General features: G+C 33.1%; 1 protein-coding gene across 1 annotated transcript in view; it reads left to right on the top strand.

Moving 5' to 3' along the window:
- The window catches only part of LOC134855285 (aspartate--tRNA ligase, cytoplasmic-like), a 51,773-nt gene that overhangs the window by 22,707 nt on the left and 10,132 nt on the right, over positions 1 to 18,934 (top strand). Inside the window, exons 4-10 of the mRNA XM_063871768.1 lie at positions 766 to 925; positions 1,228 to 1,386; positions 1,982 to 2,116; positions 2,442 to 2,668; positions 2,994 to 3,123; positions 5,845 to 6,002; positions 6,785 to 6,972. Of these exons, the coding sequence (XP_063727838.1) occupies positions 766 to 925; positions 1,228 to 1,386; positions 1,982 to 2,116; positions 2,442 to 2,668; positions 2,994 to 3,123; positions 5,845 to 6,002; positions 6,785 to 6,972 (1,157 nt within the window). The remainder of the gene's footprint in view (positions 1 to 765; positions 926 to 1,227; positions 1,387 to 1,981; positions 2,117 to 2,441; positions 2,669 to 2,993; positions 3,124 to 5,844; positions 6,003 to 6,784; positions 6,973 to 18,934) is intronic.

Consider the following 18,934-nt stretch of genomic DNA (forward strand, 5'->3'; position numbering starts at 1 on the left):
TCGGAACAAAATTTAGGATAAAGTTTTAGACTAGCGCAAAGAAAATAAATAACAAAATGAAATGTTGAATGACAGGATTATCATTTATTCGCTAGTTTATTCGCTTGTAAGAAAACTGTGGTACCTGTTTTTCAGCTTGTCCCTCGCAACAAATTTACCATTTTGCCTACATTAATAAAGAAAAATCTCGGACTAATCAACTCAATCAAAAACACAATTTGATCTTTTTTGATTTTAATAAATGATGCATGCAATTTTGGTAGCTTAAACGATTATAGATCAGTTTGCCGAACGAGGTAATGATAATTGTATTTTTTTTGTTCCAAGACAAGAGTTTACTGTTTCCTTCGAAAAAATATGGTGGGTCTGTGATGCGAAACGTTTTTAAATACTATAATCTGACAGTCTTGAGATGAAAGTTGAATAACTTGCATCGTTTTTATAGTGCTTATAGCAAATATATGGTACCCCTCTTTATTCTTGAAAGTTGAATAAAATGAAATCAGTCTGAACATACTCAAAATTCAGTGCATTCGATTTAGTGTTTAAATTGTTTTGCAGCATAACCATTCATTCACTGCATCAGGATAGCTAGAACAGGCTGCTCAGCCTAAAAATTAACTGTTCATTGAGATTATTATCACAGTTAAGTAGCGAAACCCGCTGATCTAAAACAAATAAAAAAAACACGTCCACTAGCTGAACATTAATTATCAGCTCGTTCTATCAGGTAAATGTTTATTCGGCAATAGTCTTTTTTTTCAGGCCTTAGCATTCGTGGACAGCAATACCAGTCTCCAACTTGTCAAGTTCGTGGGTTCAGTGTCCCGGGAGTCGATTGTGGACGTGGAAGCGAAAGTTGTCAAGGTGTCCCAACTTATCACAGGTTGCACTCAGAAAACAGTCGAATTACATGTCACTTCAGGTCAGTTAAGTTTTTCCTTCATCATTTTTTCTGAAGTCCACTGACTTCGAGAAAAGTGCGTTTTAAATTTAGAGTTCAATTGGTTTTATCCGGATATTTTAAATCAGCACTATAGAGCAGTAATGCAAGTGCCTTCTATTTTTTCTATTTCGTAAGACAAAACTATAAAAATTTTGTAAGATGTAGGGTTTTAATGGAGGTAGTTGATGGCTCAAGCATGAAAGCGATTCGATTTGTAAAAAGCAATATAATGAGGGGCTTTGAAGTTTTGAGATCTGAAAACTATCATAGTTTTTTTTCAGTGTTCGTGGTCAGCCAGTCTGAGCCGAACTTGCCACTGCAGATTGAAGATGCTATGAGGCGATCAGCAGACGAGCACGGCGGAGATCAACAACAGGAAGAAGAGAGTGGCAAAGAGGGAGGACAACAGTTGGCAAGGGTGAAACAAGACACGAAACTAGGTTGGGCGAATAGTGTTCAATATGAATAACGTTAAAGCACATGTGAACAATCCCCCTCGCATCGATCACGTGTGCTATCTCTTCCCTCCCCCGCCACCACCCCAAAAAAAAAACAAGTAATAAAAAATTAAACATGAATTTTCTCAGCGTAAGTCAGCTTATTTTCTCATCGTAAATCAGCCTATCGTCCAACGTTAATTAAATGCGATATAGAAATCAATGCACTCATGTTTTGTCTCTTTGAACCTACCTTTCCTAATAGTACTGATCATGTAATTCAGCAGTTACGCGCCGTTGAGTTTTCAGCTTATTGATGGATCTCCATAAGGTTACTGGAGATAACTAGATTCAATAATCGACCGTATTTTGTTTATGAAGCTTTTGGTGTTTTTTTTATGTTAGGTGAAATAATTGCATACATAACAAGGTGATAGGTTGAGATCTTAAGGCCCTTTCGAGCAAAATGAACGGAGTAGATCAATTGATTAGATTTTCTTCAAAACGAAAAAAAAACATGCATACTGATTCAGGTGAAACTATCTGTTATGTTTGGATCTATATTGCTCACAGATCAATTTGACCTTGTCCATTTCAGATAACAGAGTTATCGATCTGAGGACGCCCATCAACCAAGCGATCTTCAGGGTCGAGGCTGGAGTCTGCAGACTGTTTCGAGACCACTTGACTTCGAAAGGCTTCACAGAAATACACACTCCCAAAATCATCTCAGGCATCGATTGAACTTAATGGCTCTCAAGAATATTTACGAAAAAAAGATAAAAAAATGTCCTAAATCTCGAATAAGAATGAACTTTTATGAATTTATTTATTCTTGGCATCTCTTCAATAAGATGGTTATATTCTTAAAATACAATACATCAATTCAAAAGAATTGAATTAGAGAACACCAATCAAAACAAAGGCAGAGAAACATTGCAAATTCATTCAATAAAACTAATCATTTTTAAGCTGAAGTTTTGAGCTAGGAGGGTAAATTGTAACGGAATAAAGAATGAAAAAAGTAGCAGAGTAAAAGTTCAATTGAGCCTTTTCAGCCGCAAGCGAGGGAGGAGCTAATGTGTTCACTGTATCTTACTTCAAAAACAGCGCCTATCTTGCCCAATCACCGCAGCTGTACAAACAAATGTGCATAGCGGCTGACTTCGAGAGGGTTTTCACAGTGGGACCAGTTTTCAGAGCGGAGAATTCGAACACACATCGACACTTGACGGAGTTTGTAGGATTGGACTTGGAATTGGCGTTTAATTATCATTATCATGAGGTGATTGAATGGTACTATTGTGAGAGAAGGGTTCTTTTTAAAGCCAGGGGACCTACTGAATATCAGCACCTAGTGTTATATTTTAGCATGTATAAACTGTATCTATATATTGTATCTTATTAGCGATCCTACAGTTTTCATGGGTCATAAATTTTTGAATTTTAATTAGCGGAATAGTTTTGCTTTTGGTATACACTTTTTCTAATTGTAGGAGAAAAGCGCATGAGATCTCCAATTTGTAAAATTTCAATTTAAAATATGGTTGTCAGGAACAATGCGTTATATAATGGATTTAGTGCCATTATACCACAATAGTACCATTCAGGTAGTTGACGTCATTGGCGATATGTTTATACACATGTTCCGAGGACTACACGAACAGTATAAAGAGGAAATTGAGTTCATAGCTCAGCAGTATCCCTGCGAGCCATTCAAGTTTCTGGAGCCCAGTTTGGGTAAGTTCCTAGTTTGGTTTCGGCTTTTTCTCTCTAGTTCACAGTTTCAAATTTATTGCTCAAGTACAGAGAGCAGCAGTCAGTTTTAAAGCGATAATCGAGAGTCCCTATTTTTCAGTTCGGCCGTCATCTGATTTGAAAAATTGCAGAAACAAATAAAGGTGCAATTCATCTATATCATGCTACAGGTAGTATTAAAGCATTGCTTATTAAGAGTCGATGAACGTAATTCAGACTCTTATATAGGTCGCGATGATGTTCTTTCGTTTTTTTTTCAAGAAAAGTCCTAAAGTTTGTTCAGGCTCAAATTTACTTTTTCACGGTTTGAATTGATTTCTTTCTAATTTCAGTTCTTTTCTTGATTAAAAGAAAGGCAAACTCCGCTAACGAACAGCGAAAAGCTAAAGGTCACAAAAAACGTGATTGATTTTTAGTTTTGAAAGTGGAGTTCAATTTTTAGGTTTCAAGCGGAATAAAAACTCTACCTATTGATCCAGTTTTCTCAAATTGGGTTAATTTTATGAACAAAACATCAATCATAAATTGTTCTAGAAATTCAAAGAGATTTAAGAAACATTTTTTTTTCTGTGAAACTGTTAACTTGCGTTCATTGAATCTTTTCCAATTGTCTATTGGCTATGTTTGTGTGTAGAGCTGTATTGGATAAGTTATCGTTAAGATCGATTGGCATGCCTTTAATTCCTTTTATGAAATCGAATTAGCAGATGTTGTCATTATGTTTCGTTAAAATTTATGTTTTTCAGGTCTTAATACAATGAGAATTAAGCTCTCATGTTTTGGAATTGGAGGGAAGATAATTTTCTACATTTGTTTTTCTAATTTATGACAATTCTAATTTAAAATGCTCTTTATATTTCACAGAAGTTCATTCAAACACATTAATGCATTTATAAATCCTTCTAGTTATATATGCACTGTTTGAGATCAAATCAATTTCATCTGCTAAAAGTTAGGTAAGATGGGTTTTCTAATGACAAACGTAAATTATATGTCTAAGGTTTCTCAGCGGAGTAAAAACTGTACATTTTGATCCGGTTTTTTTTACAAATTGACTCATTTTTTATCGAGAAAGTGTCAATCATAAATGGTTGTTGAAAGTTAAGTAGGTTTAGGACTAAATATTTCTTCTTTAATTTTTGAAAGATGTAGTGTTTATTTCAAAATAGTCAGTGTGTTTTAAGAGTAAGGAACGTAGTGAGTACTCTTTTATAGATCTTGCTGATTTTGTTTTTGTTTTCTTCTCAGGAACAAGTCTTAAAATTTGTTCACGCTCTTTTTTTGATTTTTCGCGGTTTGACTTGTGATTTCTTTTCAAGCTAAGTGCATTTCCATTGTTAAAAGGACGGCAAAATCCACTATCGAACAGCAAAATTGTAAAGGTCACGCAAAACGTGATCGAATTCTGATTTTGAAAATGGAAATAAATTATCAGATTTTCTAGCGAAATAAAAGTTTAACCTACTGATCCAATTTTCTCAAATTGGATTAGTCTTAACAAAAAAGTGTCCATTATTTTGTTTTACACATTTGAAGAGCTTGAAGGCCTTTTGTTTTTTCTTGGAATTTCAAAAGTTGAAGATTGTTGAAAAACAAGTCAGTTTTTGTTTCAGTTTCCTTGCGTTCATTATTCTGTTCCAACTGTCAGTTGCCTATGTTTTGTTTCCTTGCGTTCATTGATCTTTTCCACCTGGCTACGTTTTCTGTTCCCACCATTGAGACTGGAGAGGAGCTTTGTATTCGGGTGTGTTTTAATTTTTTTTGTTCTCAATACGAAATCAAGTGCCACAAATAATCATGGGGATTGGTCGAATGATATATCATATTAAAGCCCTTTTAGTTGTCCGGCTTAAAAGTTGTCCCGCTATTGAGAAAAACTGGTTGGAATATTTTAATTATTTTATTTAGTCTAAATTTCTTGAAAAAAGAAAAATTAATGTAAAAAGTTTTAATTTCGTTTAATCAGTTCTCTCATTAAACCTGGGGCAAAAAGCGACACTGAAATTAAGAAAAAAACACTTTGTGTTTTCGACCATTTGAAAATTGGGGGGGGGGGGGGGAATTAATTATTCGGGTGTTTGTTTCGTTCTTTTTTCTTTTTTTTCACGCAAAATCAGCTACCACAAATAATCTTTGGAGGTTCCACGATGTATGGGAATAATTATGGGAAAGGGTTGAATGATATATCAAATTAAAGCACGTTTAGTTGTTTCCAAAATTTCCAAAAAGTTGTCTCAGTTTCGAGGAAGACAGGATCAAAATTTTTGATTTTTAGTCCAAATTCGGGCGAATAATGCCCGCGTATTTTTGGTTAATTTAGGCCGTGAAAACTTAGTTTTACTCAGGTAAAGTTGTTTTTGGAGTTTCTTTTGCGCCATTTGGTAATTAAAAAATTTTCTGCAAATTTCTGTTTTTTTTGGATATTTTTTCGTTTTCTTAGTCTTCATTTTATGCCGATTTTTTATGACTGTCAAATATTCCTAGTATTCTTCATAAGTTCCAGTTTTTCGTTCAGATCATGTTATCACAGAAAAAACGACACTAATTTCAGTTTTTTAGACTATTGTCGGAACCTTCTGTTCCACTTGCACAGTAACCGGCTATCCATGTTTTTTTAATGAATTTGGTCGGAACATTATGTGCTACCTGCATAGCAACTGGTTATCCTTGTTTTCATTTCACTCCTTTTTTCCTACTTTTCAGTGCTGGAGTACAAAGAGGGAATTGAGATGTTGAAAGAGGCTGGCTGTGAGATCGGAGATTACGATGATCTCTCCACTCCAGATGAGAAACTACTGGGCAGACTGGTCAAGCACAAGTACGACACCGACTTCTTCATCCTCGACAAGTACCCTCTCGAAGTGCGTCAAAACATTCGGGATATGTGTTCCCCCTCCCCATTTTAATTAGTACGACATTTATTCAACCCTGTAAGACAGCTGGCTACAGCGTAAAGTTGAGGTTTCTGCGAGATAAGCATGTGGTTGTCAAGTCGCATGCGACAATCGGGTTAGACAGTCTTATGGTTTTGAATAGTCACAATTTATCTATTCGAGTGCTAAAATTAACCATCTACTCGATCAAAAGCTGAAATTTTAGTGACGTCTTTCTGTAAATGGGTTGTTTTTAGATAAATTCTTAAACTAAATGGCAAATTCAAGCCTTAAGGCCTGCGTGCACTATGCTCAAATCTGATTGTAACCTTCTAAATGTTTCTAGACTTCTATTAACTGAGATTTTTAAAAAATGACACACTTTTTTCCTCAAAACAAAATAGCTTTTCCCATGAATCTCGTAGTTTTAAAATTATTGTTCTAGCTTGGGGAAAATTTATTCTATAAATCTTTGATTTTGTAATTGATGTACTTATTACATAAATCGGTTTACTGATCTGGTAATTTACTGACACATCGGTTTACTGTACACGCCCGCTAAATTTGTAGGTCGGAAGTTGGATTCCTTTTCAGCTCCGTTTTGTCATTTTTTGCCTCATTTAAGCCCAGCTTCACATCTTTGTTGCGATAAAAAGCTACCGTTTTCCCATTGCATGTTGAAATTTATATCAACGAGTACTTCTAACTATTTATTTAGTTAGAACCAAGGGTGAATCAATTTCGTAATATTTAATGAAATTCTTTTTCAGGTGCGACCATTCTACACGATGCCCGATCCGAACAGTCCCAAATACAGCAACTCTTACGACATGTTCATGCGAGGGGAGGAGATCGTGTCAGGTGCACAGAGGATACACGACCCAGAACTCCTAACCGAGAGAGCGAAATTCCACGAGATAGATTTGACCAAAATCAAGGCTTATATTGACTCGTTCAGGTACGATAGATCCTGCTGAAAACCAGTGGTATTGCCATGCTAATCTCTATACGACCTTCTTTATTAACAAGCGACGTTTTATTTTCGTAAAATTGAGTTTTTGTTTGGAAAACTCGGAAAGATCTTCGGCGTCAGAAAGTTTTTGAATAAAGGATGTGCATTGTCGATTGTTTCAATTTTATATCTCTCAAATCACATCGTGAATTGTCTAATAGCAAAATTGTTTCCTAATTTGCGTCGATCTTTTATACGTTGCATGGCATCTATAACGTTAACGTTATGCCCAGTCCTCAATAGACATAATGTTAAAGCCTTTTTAAGAGTAATGAACGTAGTGAAGACTCTTATATAGGTTTTGCTGATTTTTTTGTCTGTTTTTTTTTTCAGGAAAAAGTCTTAAAATATTGATGCATTTAGGTATAATTCCCTTTTTGAGTGCAATTGAAATTCATCTGCTGAAAGACGTAAAAAGCAATCTCCAAATACAAACGTTGAAATGGGGTGAAAAAACGTGAACGATTTCTAGTTTCTAAAGTGGAATTTAATTTTTAGATTTCCAGCGGAATATAAACTTCACCTAATGATCCAGTTTTCTCTAGTTGGGTTCATGTTATCAAAAAAGCGCCAATCATAAATCGATCTAGAAATTTAGATAGCTTAAAGGGCATCTATTTTTTTCTTTGAAATTCGAAAGTTTTTTTTGTTTATTTGTGTTCATCACTCTTTTCCAATCTTTGATTGGCTATGTTTATAGGGTGCAATGGTAATTGAGAAATTTGTTAGGGTCAATGTTAGCGAAAGATAACAATGTTCTGGAAGTTTCAGGTTATCTGAAGCATTTTCGTTACAAGTTTCATTGAAACATTTGGAACCTGATCTAAACTATATTTTATGATTGGATAAATTAAATGTTTTACCAATGTAAAGTATTTAATATTAACCAATCATGATCCATCTAACTAACAACCCACTTATTTGTAAGTGCTGAAGTTACTTGTAATTTCAGCACCAGAGAGATTTGAATTTAACTTAGAAATTAGTTGGACTCTCCCGAGCACTTCAGCAGCCGCAATAAACCAGTATACCCTAGATCTATTGAGCCTAGCAGAGACTAGTTAAACAACCTGAGACTAGATAGTATAAGAGTAAGATTAGGATCGGTATTAGACTAAGAAGTTGCACGAATCTATCCGGCCGAAAATAAGATAGCGTGACGAGCAGACGGTGTACCCTATCCGAAATTACTCTATGAGTTACACTTCGGTCCTAACTCATCTGGTGCGACCATAAGTCTCGAACAAGACCTTACTAGATTAGAATTAACCAAAAATAGATTAGAAATTAGACAAAAACATTTACAAAATGTTATACGACAATAATTTAATTGAAATGTCTCTCCGACTCAATAGATCAGAGCCAATATTCCGAACCATAATAGAACTACCCGGAATTGGAAGAAGACCTCGAACCAAAGACGACATACGACAAAGTAGAAACTTGCCGTATAGTTATATGATAGTTCGGCAAAAGCCAGAACAAACTTTTATATTTCGAATACTACTTGCAATGAATTTAGATTTCCATTTGCAAACATAAAACCTTGAAGTTACTCTTCAAAATCATTTAAGGCGCTAAACAAAATTAATATTATACAATAACGATTGATAAAAAGATCTAAGATCGTTTCCCTAAAACTCTGCAGTATTATACAAAACATGTTTGAAAAATATTTATTGGAAAACAAAAATAAAAATTAGTAGCATGACAATAAATGGTTAGTAATCATAAATCATCCTGTTGTTCCAGCTTCATCATCTAAAACATAACAGCAATCATCAACTCACTAACATCATAAAACACTAAATCTTTCCTTTACACACATTTAAAACTTTATTAAAACTTAAATTCACTTAATTTTAAAACCAGATCATCAAGGCTTATCCTTGGATCTTAAATCATTTTCTACTTAATTAAATTTTAAATTTGATCATCAAGGCTTATCCTTGGATCAAACAGAACAACTTTGTTCTCCCCCACCCACTTAATTAGTGTCTAACGACCTCAAACGTCGATTCACTACCCAACCCTTTCTAAAGACCCAAGACTAATAGAAATTTTTAAAACAAAACTAATCATTCAAATTAGGATAAACAGTGAAGAACTTCGGTTATTCATCCTTCACTTGACCCCCCCCTCTTACCAGACCCAGGATAAATCTTAGACTTAGTAAGTTTAAAATAGTATCTAACGAACTACTCGCGTTCTAATTATACCTGAACCTTGTGGATCGATTTACTATTCTCCAACCCTTGAACACAATCACTACCCCTAAGTAAGATTAAGTAAGTTAACACCTTAGCTTATACTAGTCACGAGAAAGTAAAAATCATTCTTCGGAATCGATATACTTTTCTCTCCAACCCTGAACAAATAGACCCAGGTTAAGCTAACCAAAAAATCGTAAGAACTAACAGTTTAAGAAAATAGAAATCATTTAACAACCCTTTGCATCCGTCATTCTAAACCTTATGTCATTTAAAAACCTAGGAAATAAACAAACAATCATTTTACACAATTGTGAAATAGATAACAAAAAATACGACCTTGTAATCACACCTCATACACAAACAGTTGGATACATTCGAACAAAACGACAAACACTAAAAAGAAAAATAATAACTAAACAAAGACAAATAACACGAAAAAGATTTTCAAAAAATCGAAACGCATTTTCAGAATCAGAAACCAACAGTTTAGACGAACTTTACAAACTAAAAGAATCAATAGATAAAAATTACCCACTTCACGATCAATTATATTTTTCTGACTCAGAAACAACTTCAAATTCATCACAAAGAGGAAAAAGAAGAATAAAAAAACAGTACAAACACAAACCAGTACATCTATACAATTGGAATCAACCAATTCGACACATTAATAATTACATATTAACAGTCATCGAACGAAAAAATGAGTTCAACACACACCCCAGGTGAAGAAACTCCAGATGATGATGAAATCTTTCCTTTTATAGTAGACGCAGATACTGATAGAGGACAACACATATTTTGTCAAAATTTACTCGTAAATTTATTTGAACCCGGAATCAGTCCATGTAAAACAGAGTTCCCCGATGTAAAAATCAAAAGACAAATCATAGATCACTACTTAAAAGATATATGCAACATAACACAACAGTATGGAATCTACTCCATAGAATTCACTTCCCCAAACCATAATAATAGAACATATACTATTCAAACAGACGATCTTGATTTAGAATTTTCAAAAGTTTTTTCAGAATATATAAAAAGCATCCAATATCATAACTCACAAAGAGCAAACTCCATATTCACCAATGAAGTTTTCGCAATAATATATAGTTATATTTCGATATTAGAAAACGAAATCCCACTAACAAATGTCTCACCGACAGAAACATCTAAACATTTGAAAGTACGACATGAAATTACACTACTCTCTAGTTATTTAAACATCATTAAAGAAAATTTCACGAAAGATGACGTTTCACAACATACCAAACACGATCTACAAAAAATTTTAGCATGGTTCATAATAGATTATTTCACACACAATATTGATTTAATTGCACAAGCAAGAAAAAATTTTAGACCCCAAAATTCGAACGATGATACCGCTATCACAGAACAATCAGATTATGTTTGGGACCCCGAATGGTCTCATCACGCATTTATAAGCTTTCCACAATCAATCTCAAGTCAAGCAATAGGTACAATATCTTACATAAGAGATTATGTAAGAGTAATACCATTAACAATTGATGCAACACCATTAAACTATAATACATTTTTACCCGATACACAAAATAATAGTTTAAACTCGACAGTCATACACAACGAAAACCTCAATGGAACTAGGAATCTTACTCAACAAGATATCCAGACACCATCACACTTCATAAATGAAGAAATTGTACACACAACAACTACACAACAAAGTATTTCACCAATACGCCCAAATTTAACAACACCAAGAAATACAAACCCTTCACAAACACAGGTAACCTTACAATCAACCGTTAAACCTTCGGTTGCCCCTAAATATTCACATATGGATTACCAAACATACAGACCCATGACAATACCATCAAAAACACGCAAAACATTCACTAAAAACAACTTTGCAGACCATAATTATAATTATACACATCCATCAAAAACAAATTATCAACCACAAAGGAATTTTAATCAATATACAAAACCTCGAAACTGGGATAACCCAACGGCCCAATATAATTCCAAAAATTTTCAACCAAATCCTCCACAGGATCGCAGTGAAAATTACCCATTTTTTCAACAGAATAAAAATAAAAAACAAACATCTTATCAAATGGATTATTTATCCTCAGATGACGATTTCTTACAACCAGATATATTTGCACCAAATACTCAAGAATATCGTAGACAAGGAATACAGAGAACACGTACAAATCATAGAAATTTTTCTCCACAATCAATAGATGCACAACATCAACAACCAATTCAACAACAAAATCCAATTAATACACAATCTTTTCAACCAATTCAACAACAAAATGCAATGACTGCACACTCGTATCAAGCATCACAAATGCAAAATGAAATACCACTTCCATATTATCTCCAACAACATGAAATAACAAGAAACCAACTTTCAAATTTTTCTCAAATGCCAAATGCAGCAGAATCATTACAAATGACAATGAATCCATACCTTATGGGTGGATCATCAATAACATCAAACAAACCTTTAATGGTTTTCACAGGAACAGACCCTGAATACTCTGTAGAAGATTATTTAAATGCAGTAACAGCAAACCTGATTTTAAATATAGGACCTGAACCAATTAATACGCCACTACATCAAAACTGGATACATCGACGCACAGCGTTGATACAAACAACCTTAGATGGCGCAGCCCAAAAATGGTTTTCAGTACTACCTCTAGAAATAAAATCAAACTGGAAAAGATTTACACAAGAATTTTCAAAAATGTTTGACTCCGAAAGAAACAAACAACAACAAAGAGTTTTATGTAATGAAATTCGCAGATTACCAAACGAAACCATCAAGCAAATAGCAGTACGAATCGAAACACTAGTTCGAAAAGCATACTCACTAAATACACATGACTATAAAAACACAAAGATGACAGAAATCTTAATGATGACCTTAACACCACAATTAAGGAAAATAGCAATAAAAAAGAGAGCATCCCATCCTTCTTCAATTCGAGAACCCGATTTAGATTTTCGAAAACTAGTAGACAAATTAGAACAAGCAGAAATCACGATGAAACTAGAAGAAACGGAAAATCTGAAATTACAATACGTTAACAAAATTGAAACGACTCCCACTAATATTAATAATATACAGGAATCAGAAACAGACCTCGTTGAAAAAATCACTGAAATACTCAATATTTACGAAAAGAACCCGAACTTTAAAGGCAAACCATCTTTCAAAAAATGGTGTAATTATTGCCGCCGATACGGACATAGTATTTCCGAATGTAGACAAAAACAGCAAGATAGTCAAAATAAACCTCAAAAATACAAAGAACCAAATTAATCATTCTATCAATATATGAAAAAAGATCAAAATCTACCAAACAAAAATGTATACAGCAACAACAGTTCAGGAAAACCACTTCCGAACAATACAAGTTATACAAGAAATCAATCCCCATATAACTCAAGTTATAGAGGAAGATCACCAGAACGAAGAAATACACAAAACTCATCACAAAATCACTACAATAGACCAAATAGTAGAAATAACTACTCCAGATCAAATTCAAATACACAACGATTTGTTTCTAGATCTAATTCCCAATCAAGAAATAACTACTATCCAAACAACCAATCACGAAATTCATCATACAATAGGAATAGAAACTACTCCTATAATAGAAATAGAAGTTATTCAAACAACCGAAACCAGAATTACCCGAACAATCGATCAAGGAATAACTCATATAATAGATCGAACTATAACAGACCAAACAATAATTACCAAAACAGATCGCGAAATAATTCACAAAATCGACACCCAAGTTATAATAATCGTTATAGAAATTATTCCCAATCACCACACCGGAATAATAATCACTATAATAACTCTAATAATCGTCATAGAAGCAGTACACCTAAACATCAAAGACAAATCAATCAAGTACAAGCTAACCCAGAAACAACATCAGACCCCCCAGGTATTGATGACACAGTAACTGATACGTTACAACTCAATCAAATAAACTGTACATCATCAGATTCAGAAAGTGATACTGAAAACACTCTTGCTATCAATATGATAAAAGTCGAAAATGACTATGAATCTGTCATATATGAACAACCCTTTCCATCACATATATATGAAAATCAATCAGAATTTCTTCAAAATTATTACACTACACCCATAAATTCCACACCAACAACGCAAGAAACAAATGCAAAAAATACTACAGAACAACCCAATCAAAATGTCAAAACAAAATGCTTGAATACAAACCACATCTACCAAAATATACAAAAAGAACAACCCAAAGAAAAAATCTGGACAATACCATTTCTCTTAGAAAGCCCAAGAAATAAAGAATTTCAACCACCAGACCTTGAAATAGATTTTTTAATTGATTCAGGAGCAGAATCAAACATAATAAACATCCCCACATGGAATGAAATAAAAACTTTACATCCAAAGCTAACACCTCTTGAAACCTCCAGCAAACTAGCAACAGCACAAGGATCAACATTGATAAACTACGGAAAAATCCAATTATTTCTCCTCCCTACCAGAACAATGGAGCAAAGTAAAATTCTAAACAAGCCATTTAAACAAATATTCCATATCACTGATATTAAATATAATATCATTGGAATACCATTTATTTCGAAGTATATACCAACAATTAACATCCTAAATAGTAAAATATTAATCAAAGATAAATATACAAAAACAAAAGAAACATCCTTAACATTTTTTCAAAGATTAAATAAACAACCACCATTCTTTTCAAAATTCTACCCGATATTTAACCAACAAAGAAAACACCTGAAACCACTATCAGGAAACATATATAATTTTTCAATCAAACAAGTTCACCAATATGATAAAGAACAAAACAAACAAAAATTTTATATGTCAGATTTTGAATTCAAACCTATTCATAAATTTTTCAAAATCACAATCTCATCAATAAAATATTTGAAAAATTCGAATTCAGATATTATTTCCTTACATGTTTATAACAACACACCTTACCAAGTAACATTACCTTTAGGACTTTTAGGATATTGTGAAACCAACGCTACAATATCACCAATACACGAAAAAGCCTATCGCGTAAATAATATACTCCAATTACTAGATATTTGCCAATCTACAATTCTTAATGAAGAATTATCTATAAATAATATAATAAGTAACGAAAACAGAAACACGGATTATTTCACAAAAACTCCATATTTCAAACCTACATTCAACATCAGTAACTACACAAAGGACCAACAAAAATTTTTAACAATGTTTAATTTCCAACATTCACAAATAACACAAGACGAATTCGAAAAGTTAGCCAAACAGCTAATTAAATATTCATCAGTCTATGCAACATCAAAATTCGATGTTGGCAAAATCAGTTCATCACTACATCTCCCATTAAAACCAGACGCAGTTTTCAAAAAACAGAGAGCAAGTAAAGTACCAATTCACTTACATGATAAAGTAAACAGATTACTCGATATTTTAGAACAATACAACATTATATCACCAGTAAACAAAGAAGAACAACCAAAAGGCAACACATTCATCAACCCCGTTATCATTCTAGCTAAAGGAGAATCATTAAAAATCGTTCTCGATGCTAGATACCTCAATTCACTTATAGATGAATCAAAATGTAATTGGCCCATTGAACCAATACAAGTTATTTTAACAAAAATAAACGGCAAATACTTTACAACCGCCGATATGAATAGTGCATACAATCAAATGCCACTAGATGAACAATCACGACGTTTAACACAATTTGTTATCGGAAACCAACAATACGAATTTAACCGCTTATTCTATGGAATATCCATAGGACCAGCAGCATTTTCAGCTTTTATGAGCAAAATTTTTAGACCACTAATACTCAAGAAAAACGCAATCACCTATTTAGACGATGTTTTTATGCAATCACAAACAAAAGACGAAATGTTCAATGTTTTAGAACAATATCACCAAATACTTCAGAACGAAAATCTGAAGGCCGCCCCCGATAAATCACACTTCTTTTTGACAAGAGTTAAATTCTTAGGACATAACATAGAAAGAAAAACAATAACTCCACTGAAATCACGCATTGACGCTATTCAAAAACTTCAACCACCAACAAATAAAAAGAAAATCCAAGAATTCCTTGGAATGTTAAACTTTTTAAGTAAATATGTTTATAAAATGCAATTATATCTACGACCATTTTACAATATCCTTAGACAACAAAATAATTTTGAATGGAATACAGAACATCAAGCACGATTCGAAGAAATAAAGAAACTTTTAACCGAACAAATTTCAAATACAATCCCAGACCCTGATCAACCATTTTATGCAATGTGCGATGCTTCGAACTTTGGCATCGGCGCAGCACTATTACAATCACATAATGGTACAAATAAAATGAACCTCATATCAGCAAATTCTCGATTATTCACTCAAGCAGAGCTACGACTCTCAACTCTAATGAGAGAATGCACAGCCATAATATATACACTGACAGAATATGAATTTCTGATACTTGGATCAAAACATCCAACAGTTCTATTCACAGACCACAAACCAATCATTTTTCTTTTCACACAGAAATCTAACCCAAACCACCGAGTTTACAGATTTCAACTAATTCTAATGAAATTTCCAAACTTACATATAGTTTGGACTGCAGGAAAAAATCTTGCATTACCAGACACCTTAAGTCGAAATACACCACCTGAATTACTTACACGAAAAACAACAGTTGAAATACCCAAAAATATAAAATTCTACCTTGCAGAAAACGAAACATCACCCCGATTGGAATGCAAATATGCAGTAAAAACTGATATTGAACAATCACAAATAAATAATTTACAACATTTCCCACTTTATTTAGATTGTCAAAATAATCATTATGAAGTTGATTTACTTGGAACATCAACCTTCAAACCAATCCCATATTCTCAATGGATAAAAAATAACACCCAACAAAAACGAACAAAACAACACCTACCTAAAAAAGACCATTTTCCACTAATTGAAAAAGAAGATTTAACTGATAAAATAAATTTATCAGGACCACAAACAAATGATTCAAAATACACAATAAATCAAGTTTTTGACCTTCACGACCCACTTGATACAATACCCTTATCTAAATTCGAAATTGAAAACATTTTTCTCCCCCCAACAGATACGATTACAATTTCAACACTGAAACAATATCAAAATCTTGACCCGATAATTAGACAACTGAAATCATGGCACAAATATAAAACTAAACCTATCAAAGCAGATTCAACCATTCTAGGAAACAAAACACTCCTCCGATACTTTCGCAAATTTAACAACACAACAATTAACGAAAACACAGACCTTTTAGAGTATAACATGAATGAATCTACAGTTCCATGTCTCCCTATAAGTATGATTCTTATAGCTTTTAATATTTCACATACACAAAATATTAAAGGACACTCTGGATCAGAAAAAACATATTCAAATTTTATACAAAATTTTTACTTCCCAAATGCACCAATCTGGATAAAAGTACTATGCAATGACTGTATAGTATGTCAACTAAATAAACCTTACCCAAATCAAAAACAAATAGCACAAAAACAAGATTTTAAAGGACAAAGTTTGTACTTTAATCACCGTATCTCATTTGATACTAAAGGACCAATTTCACCCTCATCAGAAGGAAACTCCTACATTATGGTAATTGTTGACGCATTTACACATTATGTAGCACTTAACCCAGTACCACATTGTAACGCTTATTACGCTTACACAACACTCTATGAACACTGGATAGCAAAATTCGGACTACCAGAAATTTTAGTTACAGACAACGGTACAGAATTCATAAATAATGAAATTATCACACTATGTCATTTATATAACATTAAACACAAACCACGTACATCTCATGCACCTTGGACAAACGGCTTAGTCGAAGGTATGAACCGTTCATTACAAGAATATCTTAGATGTATCATCAACGGAAATGATACAAAATATACCGAATGGTCAGCAGATGTAAAATTATTTCCCTTAGCGTATAATTCACAAATTACGACAACTTTAGGAATGTCACCATACGAAATGGTTTTCAACCAAAAGCCACGCAAACCAATAATGTTTACAGCAAACTCTCATAAAAACGCACAAGGTTATTGTCAACCAAATAAAGACTCAATTTGTTATAACCTCCCATTACATACACACGATGAAGATCATTTTCATCACCCACAAATTCTTAAATTAGCCTCCGGTACACACACCGAATGGATTTTAAATAGAGATAAGAAACACAATGAAATTTACCAAAAAATAACGAAAAAGTTATTACAAAGACAAAACATAAATGACCAAATCAATTCACGTTTTACACCAGCTTCCGATTTAAAAATTGGAACATTTGTTTTAATACCTAATTTTAATACTCAAAAAGGAATTTCTAAAAAATTACAACCCCTCCGAAAAGGACCCTACCAAATAATTGCAAAACCCACTGATGTCACATATAAAATTATCGACTCAAACAAAAAAGAAATCGTTCAACATCGAAACAACCTATTACCTTATTACCCAAAAGAATACGCACTCCGCGAATTAACCCAATTATATTCTTTCACAGGATTAAAAATCATTCAAAATGAACCACATCTGAAAAACACAGAACAAAATGATAACCCCACCGAAAATCAAAACACAAAACCAACCGCAACCAAAATCAATACACAAAACCATAAAGAATCTCCAAAACAAAGAAAAAATAGAAAAATGACCGAACAAATAATACCCCAAGAAGAAATAGACAAATCTGAACATAGAAAAACAACAAGACTCCGAAATCAACCACGTAAAAACTACAAAATGTTCATCCCCCAATCTAAAATATTAAAGAAAGTAGAATTCAAAAAGTAATTTTAAGATTTTATACTTCACAATCTTGAAACCCCCGTAACATTTTTCATTTCAATTTTTCAAAATAACATGCTCACAAGTACGCAATAATTCTAGTTCAAAATAGACCAATAGGATTCATCCAATCCGCCACTTTCTCTAACTCAAACTAAGATCAATTAGACGAATAATCTAGAACTCCAGGCACATCTCTAACTATAACTTTACAACCTCCAGGTCAAAAATAAGCAAATCACTCCAACTTGACAACTAAAATAAATATCACCATAATACCGTACCCCTCCCTTATCTAATAACCCAAAGATCAACAATATTTCCCCAACTCAGACCACGAATACCCCCAAAGCAAATTTGATAACTTAGCCTAAAGTAACAAAATGAAGATTTTAATTAGCCTAAAGTATAAAAATCTCACCATACCCCGGATCATTTGACAAACAAAATAAAGAAAAAGACGACCTCCCAGTCACCATAAAAATTGCCCCCAACAATTTTTTACAAAACTCAACCCACTTGTCAAAAAACTAATAAATAATTCGACCACACTAGAAAATCGCCTCAAACAGCAAAAAATATTCGACCAAGAGATCATTTCTTAAATGCTCTTCTCTCAAACAGTTGCTCAAATACTTATAAATTTTAAACATTTTTTTTCAATACTTGAAGCCTTTATAATATTTCTTTTTGATATACTTGAATCTTTTCTAATAATCCTAATCATTTTTTGTAACATTTTTTTAATTTTCTACACTCTACTCGAACTATTCCT

This window comes from Symsagittifera roscoffensis, chromosome 10 (genome assembly GCF_963678635.1).
Source record: "Symsagittifera roscoffensis chromosome 10, txSymRosc1.1, whole genome shotgun sequence".
Classification (NCBI taxonomy): domain Eukaryota; kingdom Metazoa; phylum Xenacoelomorpha; order Acoela; family Convolutidae; genus Symsagittifera; species Symsagittifera roscoffensis.